This window comes from Bidens hawaiensis, unplaced genomic scaffold, assembly GCF_021521415.1.
Source record: "Bidens hawaiensis isolate Kalapana, Puna unplaced genomic scaffold, B.hawaiensis_p1.1 tig00017451_1, whole genome shotgun sequence".
In the NCBI taxonomy this organism is placed as follows: domain Eukaryota; kingdom Viridiplantae; phylum Streptophyta; class Magnoliopsida; order Asterales; family Asteraceae; genus Bidens; species Bidens hawaiensis.
In genome coordinates, this window is record NW_027492638.1 from 5,338 (window position 1) to 16,240 (window position 10,903).

The following is a 10,903-nucleotide window of genomic DNA, read 5'->3' on the forward strand; positions in this document are numbered from 1 at the left end:
ACTTTTATAAAGTTCTCTTCTCAAACTCTATATACAATCAACTCTCTACAAAATCAAACATATGGATTCTCCCAGTACTATATATAACCATTTTTTTGGGAGCGACCAACAAGCCGATGACGACGCAGAGGAAGAGACAATTACGAGTGCGGTTTTGCTCGTGACAAATTATATGAGTTCTCTTCATTCTCTTCCACCCCCGGTTTTGAAAAGAGCATATATTGAACGAGACCATTTGACCGCGAACGCTTGTTTGATGGTAGATTACTTCGATGAGTCGCCTAGATACAAGAACCCGAAGGTTTTTAGGCATCGATTTCGGATGTCTAAACGTTTATTTTTGCGCATTGCCTAAGATTTGAAACGCGGGTTTGATTACTTTAAGCAAAAACCGTACGGTCGATGGAAGATAGGATTCATCGGAATCCAAAAGGTTACTTCTGCTATACGTGCGCTCGCCTACGAAAACACGAGACGTTTGTTTTCAAGGAGACTATTTTTGTTTCAAAATTCACGGATCTGACGGATCTAGCTCGAAATCTCACAGCTCGTGTCAGACATCAGACACATGGCATTATTTTATTGGCTACCAAAAACCATCGACACGAACCTAAATTTCATGGCTCTGTAAGTTTTGAGTGAGACTTTTATAAAAGGTTAGAAATATTTAGGCCAAATATGATTTCTTTATGTTAAAATGGACTATTTCCTATATTTCAATTTGACAACATTGATACTACTTTTGTATAATTCCACAAAACACAAAACAACGGAACCTCACCACACCACACCACACCACACCACACCACACCACACAACGTGAGCCCACGACCCAAAGAGATCAACTCATTCTCACATCTATCAACTAACCATTTGACACGAAGCGCAGCCGTCACCCACTCACACCCATCGCTAATCTCCACGCGCTCCACCCTCGAGTGAGGCACATCTGATTGGTCCACATTAGCCTCACCCAGTGTACCCATGCTTCATTCCTAAATTCCCAATTCCAATTCAAAACCACAGGCTATCAATCAATCGTCCATGGATTTTGAAAATTGATTCAACAGAAAGCCAGAACCGTAGTTGAATTAGCTCAAAATCACTACCAGACTGATAGATCTCGTTCTCTCTTTGATTGAGATATTAATTAGGGTTTTTGTTCAATCGCCATGGGCATATGGGAAGCTTTTCTCGATTGGCTACGCAGGTACCTACCTTTGACTTCCAGTTCATTCCTTTGATTGAGAAATTAGGGTTTTGGTCTTTGGGGTTTGTTTAAGGATCTGTTTTCTTTTTATTGCTGATTATGATATTGTTAGGGCTTGCTAGACTGACCATTAGGGCTGTTCAAAAAGCTCGAGGCTCGTGGCTCGCTCGATAAAAGCTCGAATAAAACTAGCTATAAAAAGTTGATTTCAAACATCCTGACTTGATTTGGATCATTTTTGTAACCGAGCCAAAATCGATCTACGCTCGGCTCATTGGTTCGATCTTAAGCTCGTTTAACTTCAAAATCGAGCTAGAGTCTACCTAAGTTGCCTCGTTTAATTCAAGTCCGAGCTCGAAACCACCCTGGCTCGACTCGGGCTCGACTCATGAACAGCCCTATTGACCATAATTTGACTTTGAAATTACTTTTCACAGCTTGTTTTTCAAGCAAGAAATGGAGCTTTCCTTGATTGGCCTCCAGAATGCCGGCAAGACTTCACTTGTTAACGTTGTTGCTGTAAGTTAATTATACCGGTTACTTGTATGTGTAGCTCATGATAACTCGTTTGTAACGCTATCGAAACAGATTTATTTTTGTGTTTTCTTGGTTGTAGACTGGTGGTTATAGTGAGGACATGATCCCAACTGTAAGTTTTCTTCAAAGATTTACACTTTTGGTTTTGAACCTAGTTATTATGCATTACCTTACGAATAGTATTTTGGCGGTTAGGTGGGGTTTAATATGCGAAAGGTAACTAAAGGAAATGTGACCATAAAGTTGTGGGATCTTGGAGGTCAACCCCGCTTTCGCAGCATGTGGGAAAGATACTGTCGTGCAGTTTCTGCCATCGTGTAAGTTATTTTCACTAGAATGCAATGTTGTAAAAGTAGGTTTACAAGGACGAGTACTCGCTACAAGGTATGTCGCCGAGGAGAGTTTCCTTAACTCCGCCTAGTTACTAAGAATCGATCAAAGGTGGTCAACCTCAGACGGAATCACATCTAGTCAGCGAACCTGGACCGATTTTGATTAGGAAAATAATACATATTGCGTATTTTTTTAATATTAAAGAACAAATATCATTTTTTTAATTAATGATTAGCAATTTTTAGAATAATTTATTATTTAAATATTGGTAAACTTATGATATTTGGCATATATATAATATCAAAAAATTAATTTTCTTTATATTTATCATGTTCGCGAGAGATTAGGGGTGGCGAACATAGCAGACAAGATAAGAGAGTGGAGATTGAGATGGTTTGGACATGTAAAGAGAAGACAGACGACGAATCCTGTTAGATCCGTAGAAAACATTACTATAGAGGGGAGGAGGGGTAGAGGACGACCGAAATTGACTTGGGATGAGAGGATTAGGCATGATTTGATAGACCTAAACCTCTCAGAGGACATGGTTGAGGATAGGAATTCGTGGAGAAGTAGAATTAAAGTTAAGGATTTTTAGAGAGAATTGAATACCTTAGGGCTTAGACTTAACTTATTTAGGTCACATACCATAATGGTATTTCCCTTACATATTTTATTATTATTATTATTAGCTTTTATATTGCGGTTAAACTGTGACCTTTTTATTAATATTATTATAATTAGTAGTAGTTTTTTATATAACTGTTAAACTTTGATTTCCTTTTTTTTTGCTTCATACACATGTTCTTAGAGCCGAGGGTCTCTCTGGAAGCCACCTCTTTATTCCTTTGGATAGAGGTACGGTGTGCCTACATCCCACCCTCCCCAGACCCTACCTATAGCTCTACTGTCGGTGGGATTTTACTGGGTATGATTGATTGATTGATTGATATGTTCAAGTACTCTCCGAGTACTCCTCGAGTACACCCAACTCCCCAGTCGGCCGCCTAGGGTCCGCCTAGCGACTTTTGCAACCTTGCTAAAATATACTTGAAAACATTTGAAAACTATATATTTTGTTGATTTGTTTTGGGTTTCTGCAGTTATGTTGTGGATGCTGCAGATCATGATAATTTGAGCATTTCAAAGGGTGAGCTTCATGATCTGCTGAGTAAACCTGCATTGAGTGGAATCCCTTTGCTGGTTTTGGGTAACAAAATTGATAAGGCGGGTGCGCTTTCCAAACAAGCTTTGACTGATCAAATGTAAGACTGGTTTTTATATTTTTGTATGTTTTTTGTTTATGAATAATCTTTGTGGGTGGATTCAGTTCTTTTATTTGTGATGGTGTGCAGGGATTTGAAGGCTATTACAGATAGAGAAGTGTGTTGCTTTATGATATCATGCAAGAATTCAACCAACATTGACTCGGTCATCGATTGGCTTGTGAAGCACTCAAAATCTAAAAGTTAAGGGGCGGATGTTTTCATGTGTTTGGTTTTGTGTCGGGTTTGGCAGACTTAATGTAGAATGGAGGGTTGTTTTGAGTGGACTTGGGTATCGGTTTGTCCAATGGTATACTTTATTATCATTATTTTCTGTCATTCTTTGTTTTCTGATGCTGATTGTTGTGTTGTATATCATTTTCGGCTACTTTTATGATGCCCTATGGGCTATTTTAATGTTTTTATGATGAAGATGAACTATTTGAGGTATCTACACAATGGGGGAAATGTATAGGCATTATATACTCTTACGAGATGCCTCAATTGCAAACAACTCAAAAGTGTAATGTTCAATTTGACAAATGCCAACTAAAATTGGTTTACTTTGATCAATTATACAAAATGAATGTCTTCTGATCTATGTAGGCCGTTTAGTCTAAATCTATCATGTGAAGATAAAAATAGAACGAAAAGTAGACGTAAACATGTGTCATTACATTAGGTTACCAACATATTAACATATGCTACTTATTGAGTAAGTAGAATAAATTTAATAAAAAAACATATTGTTCAATGACTACAAATATAGAATAAAAAGTAAACACAAATCTACATATACTTGTTGCTCAAAAGAAACAAGAAAAGATTGTCACATTGACTCTTCCTTTCTATTTTGCCTTCTGAGCCGATAGAAGCATCACCCGAGGCTTCTATGTGTTTTGTGTTCGCCCTAGGCTTCAATTATCGTTTGACTTCGCCCTACGCTTGTCCTCTTCCATGCGTAGGAATTCCTGCAATTTCCTTCCGTGTGCTACTTCGAGGAAAGGGAAAGCTTGACATTTTCCCGTTATCAGTTCTCCTTATTTATCTTATACTTATGATTCACATGTACACCAACTAACGACAAACAATCCAACACGGCCGTCAAGGTCACTTCATATAATTAGAATAATCTCTTCCATCTTATTTGCTGAATACCTCTCATTCTTGCTAAGTAGATCTTTGTAGCAACAACCCAAGTTATGCTTTTAATAAGGAATATTAGTTTTCATTAATCCTAACTATTACCCTTTGGTCACTGCCGGCTCAACTAATGAATTGGCTAATGACGGTCCCAACTTTTAATTATTTGTTTCTAATGGTCCGCGACTAACAGATTCCTAACGCCGTTAGTTTCAGGTCATCGGAAAAACGTTTTTGGCCGGAAAAGTCAAATTTATTGCCGTAAAACACCACTTGAACACTGCAACCATCACCAATTGAGTCACTGCCAACCAACTACCACCACTCGAGCACCATCAACCGATTCCGACAATAGTTCTAGGGTTTCCAACGACTTCAATAATTGAGGCTTTTACTAGAAAAAGGTTCTTAAAGGTCCGATACAAAGTTATCAAAATGTAAAACAACCTTCGTAATACGGAGGAAAAATCTAGTGTGTGTGTGTGTGTATATATATATATGAAAATCAATAAATTGTTCTCTACATGTAATTTATGAATGTGAATATTATTTGCATCGGTTCAAATGACTGATAAACTTTCGAAGTTAGAGTTTACTGTGTTATTAAATGAAAGTATAATTGTTCTAGGATTCATTTATTAAAGCCATATATGAGATATGCAACTAGTAAATGCAGAAAACGAGCTGCGATTACTGATTTAAAGGGTAAAGGGTTGGACCTTTGAAACTCTTATTTATACCCGACCCTTTTATTGTTTAAAGGGTAGGGTCTCGGGTCCACATTTCTTCCTAAAAAGGTAAAAAGTCCGGGTAAAATATTAAGTAAAAAGATAGTGTCTTACCCTTTTAACATTCCTAACAAAATATCCTAACTCATAAGACGCATCACATACTTGTACTTTCATGCGCAAATCCCACTTGTACCATCCTAAAACCCTCACCTAAATATTTCTTCTGCAACTGCAACTGCAACACTCCCACTTACCAATTTCAATCTCAACAATGGAATCCTTAACATTAAGAGGACCTCCACACCCACCACTCCCACAGCCACCAGACACCGAACCCATCAAACAAAACCTCATAAGCAAAGGCATCACACCCACCCCCAAACTCATCCACACCCTCCGCAAGAAACAAATCCAAAAATCCAATCGCCGCCGTCCAATTCCCACCGACCAATCCTCACCACAACAACAAGAACAAGCCCAATTCCAAACCCTAAAAGATGAATTCAAATCCTTCAACAGAGCAATCGCCAAGGCCACCAAGACCAAACAGGACATGGATTTGTCTTCTTTGGTCGGAAAGCCATGGGAGCGGCTCGAACGAGCCGAATTGATGGAGTATGCGGCTGTTAATAAAGAAATTGTTGCTGGGGGTAATTTGAAGTATGAGCATTTGGAGGAGTTGAGTGAGTTTATTGAGAAGGAACGTGATAAATTCAAGTGGGTTATGGAAGATGATATTGAGTTGGAAGATGGGTTGCTTGAAAACAAGAGTAATTCGGTTCGGCCCAAACGGAAAGTCAACGATAATGAAGCCATTAAGTTTCTTGTTGATAGGTATGTAATAGTTTGTATTAAAGTTTGTATCTTTATGCAGTTTTAGAGTAATTTGATTGATTTGGATATTGGGTAGGCTTAGTGGAACCGAGTTAAGTATGAAGAACGGTTCATGAACACAAACGAACACAAACAATGTTTTGTTTGATTTGGCTAACCGATAATGGTCTGTGTTAACAGTTCGGTCCGGCTACCAAGTTTGTGTTGGTGTTTTTTTTAACATTCATATGCATATTCTAGTTTACATATAAATTAACCGCATAATACTCGTGTATATTTTAGTTTTATCATTAGTAATTTTGCTTAAATCTATATGATAAGATTAGAGAAGTTATTAAAGAGTGTTAGAAACCTTTAATAAACAAACATTATAAACAGACGTCAACGAGCACAATTGAACGAACATGGCCTCTATTCGTGTTCATTCATATAACTAATCGAACGGAATTCCTTGTTCATGTTTGTTCATTTACAAAACAAACTTTCCGCCGAACATTCGGTTCATTTGCAGCCATGTTTATAATTAAGCTTGTATCTTTATGCCATTTTAGTGTGATTAAAGATTTAAAGGCTGGTAATTTGGTAAATTTTGGATATTGGGTAGGCTTAGTGGAACAGAGTTAAGTATGAAGAATTGGAAGTTTTCAAGAATGATGAAACAGTCAGAGTTGCAGTTTACAGAAGACCAGTTGTTGAAGATTGTTGGTGGACTTGGTGACAAAGGTCAATGGAGACATGCTTTATCTGTTGTCAAATGGGTTTACAGTTCTAAAGAGCATAAACACTTCAAAAGCAGGTTTAGTTTTCTTCATGTTTACCAACATTTTCAGTACTTTAACTATTATGTTTTGCAAATTGTTTTATATTCTTATGATCTGTAGGTTTGTGTACACAAAACTCTTGTCGGTTTTAGGAAAAGCAAGAAGACCCAATGAAGCCCTTCAAATATTTAACTCAATGCGGGTAATGATTGATAATAATGTATCTTGTTACTTTTATGCCAAACTTGTGATTTTTATTTGATGCAACGAAATTTTTCTTGAAACTAATGTAGGCTGATTACCATATATACCCTGATATGGCTGCATACCACTGCATTGCGATTGCACTCGGTCAATCGGGTCTTCTGAAAGAACTCGTGAATGTGATTGATTGCATGAAGCAACAGCCTTCAAAGATGATGAAGAAACGAAAAAACTGGGATCCTGTTCTTCAACCAGATTTGGTTGTGTACAATGCTGTAAGATAGATTCTATACAAATTTATTGTACGAAGTGTATGGATGTTGTTTGTTGTAGGGATAAGGGTAGTTTTGTAATTGTAAATTTGCACACAGGTACTGAATGCCTGTACATTGACGGGAGATTGGAAAGGCGTGCCGTGGGTATTTGATGAGTTGAGAAGAAGTGGTTTGAAACCAAGTGGAGCAACTTATGGACTTGCAATGGAGGTATTATTTAATTATTAATTAAATTGTAGTTCTTTTCTTCATTTAATATTTATAGTTCGTGTTCTTGGGTTGGATAATATTGTGTACAGTTATAACCTTTCCAATGCAGATTATGTTAGTTTTAGGTGAGGGGTAGGTTTGTCAACTATAAAGTTTAGTTTTTTTTTTAATATTTATAAGTAATGTTCTTCGGTTAGATAACAACTTATACAGTTATACATTTCCAATGTAAATTATGTTAACTTTAAGTGAGGGGTAATTTTGTCATTTATAAAGTCTAGTTTTTCATTTAATAGATGTTCCATCTTTTTGGGTTGGATAATGATTTGTACAGTTACATATTTCCAAATATTAAGTGAGGGTTAGTGTTGCCATATATAAAGTCTAATTTCCATTTAATATTTATTTATATGTAGTCGTCTAGGGTTGGGTAATAATTTGTAAAGTTATACATCTCCGATGTAAATTATGCTACTTTTGGATATTTGGGTGAGGGGTAGTCTTGCCATTTATAAAGTCTACTCATTTTTAAAAGGTAATGTTGGCATCCGGGAAGTATGAGCTTGTGCATGAGTACTTTGAGAAGATGAAGAAAAGTGGGAATACCCCAAAAGCCCTTACTTATAAAGGTATTATTACTTCCCTTTAAACGTGTCATCATGCGTGTTGATAATATCTCAAACCTTCTTTTTGGTGAAATTGGTTAGTGTTAGTTAAGGCCTTCTCAAAAGAAGGTAAAGTGAACGAAGCAGTTGAAGCTGTTAGAGAAATGGAAATGAATGGTATTGTGGGGGCTGCTTCGGTATACTGTGAGCTGGCATTTTGTCTTTGTTACAATGGCATGTGGCAAGAAGCTATTATAGAGGTACATTTTTTTAAAATTTGAGTGTTCTTTTTCTATTTGGTTTTTTAATTATTATAGATTATTTAAATGCAGATTAAGAAGATGAAAAGACTTCCTCTAACAAGACCTTTAGTGGTTACCTTCACGGGCATGATATTATCTTCAATGGACGGAGGGCATATTGGTAATTGTATTCGGATCTTTGATATCAGTAAAGAGCATTGCGCTCCCGATATTGGGATTATAAACGCGATGCTTAAAGTTTACGGTCGGAGCGACATGTTTTTTGAGGCCAAGGAGTTATTTGAAGATACAAAACGATACAACGGTCATAATGTTAACGTGGGCCGCGATGGTCCGTTTGTTAACCCAGATGCGTACACGTATGGAGAAATGCTTAGAGTATCTGCCAGTTCCCATCAATGGGAGTATTTTGATTATGTTTATAAGGAAATGGTGTTTTCGGGGTATCAACTTGATCAAAATAAACACTCGTTTTTGCTCATTGAAGCTTCCCGCGCTGGAAAGGTTTGTGCTTTTTTTTTTTAATTTATCATATTCAATGATTCATATGTTTGATTATTATGTTTTATGTTTATTTCAGACGCATTTACTGGAGCATGCGTTTGATGTAATGTTGGAAGCAGGTGAAATACCGCCTTCGTCTTTCTTTGTTGAAATCATATGTCGAGCAATGATCCAAGATGATTTTGACCGAGCGTTGACCGTTCTTAACAGCATGGCCCACGCCCCGTTTGAGGTTCGAGAAAAGGAATGGCGAGGGTTGTTTGAGGAGTATAAAGGTAAAATCACTCGGACTCATTTAAGAAAACTTCTTGACAAGATTGATAGTAATGACGTAACAATGGAAGCTTCTGCGTATAAGTTATCAAGATTATTGAAATCGCTATGTGGGCCAAAGTCAAAGTCAAACCACTCATATCAGGTGAGTTTGGGTCAAAGTCAACTTAACCTTACACACGAGTCTGATTTGGGAGCACCAGTGGATGTAAATGAAGAGAAGTTAGGTGATATAATGGAACGGTTTGCTGATGAGTTGACACTTGATGGATCTTTTGAAACCGTTGGTTATGAAAAGTCAAAGTTGACCAATACTGAGATGTTGGATGATGATGATTATGATTCAGAGGATGATTTCTTGGGTGGTGAATTAGGGGAAGTGCATGAACTAAAGAGAAATAAGTTACCGTCTGCCGACGTTATACTTGAACATTGGCGGGAAAGTATGGTTAAAGATGGGATCTTTTTGCCATTTCAGATTGGAAGAAAGTGAGTCATGCAATTTGCATACAGGTGTGCAGATTAGAGTGTTTTTGGTTAGAATGTAAAAGCTTGTATGTATAAATCTTTGTTTACTACAGAATATGTGAGTTGACTTTTTTTATTGTCTTGAAAAGAATTTTGACTGAAAATATAGTAATCTCATTACTTTAGAGAGAATGAATTATTATTGCATTCTACTTTCATTATTTTAACAATGATTCATTACATTGTTTGAATTACAATCTAAAAATTCTAGCTTTCATGCTTCTTTTTTTATGAGAGTAGCCACATGAAAAGAGGGAGAGAGTTAGGCAATATAATGTACCGTGATCCACGGCACACCATCGGTGGTCCATGGCATGGGTGTGGTTGAGTCACGAGCAAGAGAAGAAAAATTGAAAACTGACCAACCAGGGTCACATCACAACTTTTTTTTTTAATAATTTATTACATTTAACAATTTATTTGATTTATTTTCAAATAACTTGTATTCGTTAGTTTATTTTAATGATATGAAATACATAGTTTTTTTTCGGAAAATTTTGATAAAATTTAACAAAAAATATATTTGTTTTCAGAAACTTATTTTTGGTCTTGTAAGTGGGATTAGTGCGTGCTTGGATTAGCATTTAAGTAATTCTTTCAAAATAATTAATATTAATTGTATGAAACAACTAATAAAATGTATTAAAAAAACACTCACTTTTCACTGTCATTATCACTATCACTTACCATTACGTATGCTTAGTAAGTGTGCACGTGGACAAATTTTGACTTTACCATCACACATGGCCCTAGTTCTTGGCAAAGAATATCAAACCGATATTGTGAGAGGAGCGGAGGGCGATGTGCTATTTTTAGGTAAGTAGAACACGTTAGTAAAATTATCCTCCTGGTTGGTCAGGTGCTGTGTGCCACACCATAAACACCTACAAACACACCAATTGGCCATGCTCTAACTTGTGGTGACCGAACTAATTGTTAACAAAATTCAACTACTTAAATAATCACCACTAATCGGTCACTTCACCCTTGCACACCCTGCCTATGCTTTTGCCGCTCTCACAGATGAAAAAGGGACTCCAAAATCTTCCAAAATAGCATGCCCTCTCTCCTCCTTTAACCCGTTTTTTCACTAAAACGTCCACCTCCCTCATAATGTCCTCTCTCTTTGATGCGAGCTAAAATACGCCCAGAAATACTCTATTGCAAATGCTTTAGTAATGACCCAAAAACCACACCAGCATGCTTGTTTCAGACCGGATACGCAAC

At 36.9% G+C, this 10,903-nt stretch overlaps 2 protein-coding genes across 2 annotated transcripts; both read left to right on the forward strand.

Annotated features, from left to right (window-relative positions):
* The first annotated feature begins 1,168 nt into the window (after positions 1-1,168).
* Positions 1,169-3,696, forward strand: LOC143553922 (ADP-ribosylation factor-like protein 8a). Its single transcript, XM_077043806.1, has 6 exons — positions 1,169-1,210; positions 1,648-1,729; positions 1,827-1,859; positions 1,943-2,064; positions 3,184-3,345; positions 3,436-3,696. The coding sequence occupies exons 1-6, from the start codon at positions 1,173-1,175 to the stop codon at positions 3,551-3,553; spliced, it is 555 nt and encodes a 184-aa protein (XP_076899921.1). The 5' UTR covers positions 1,169-1,172; the 3' UTR covers positions 3,554-3,696.
* A 1,773-nt stretch (positions 3,697-5,469) lies between these two features.
* LOC143553920 (pentatricopeptide repeat-containing protein At5g67570, chloroplastic-like) lies at positions 5,470-9,782 on the forward strand. Its single transcript, XM_077043805.1, has 9 exons — positions 5,470-6,053; positions 6,658-6,849; positions 6,935-7,016; positions 7,108-7,293; positions 7,390-7,503; positions 8,039-8,132; positions 8,211-8,368; positions 8,441-8,875; positions 8,952-9,782. The coding sequence occupies exons 1-9, from the start codon at positions 5,491-5,493 to the stop codon at positions 9,639-9,641; spliced, it is 2,514 nt and encodes an 837-aa protein (XP_076899920.1). The 5' UTR covers positions 5,470-5,490; the 3' UTR covers positions 9,642-9,782.
* Positions 9,783-10,903: the final 1,121 nt, after the last annotated feature.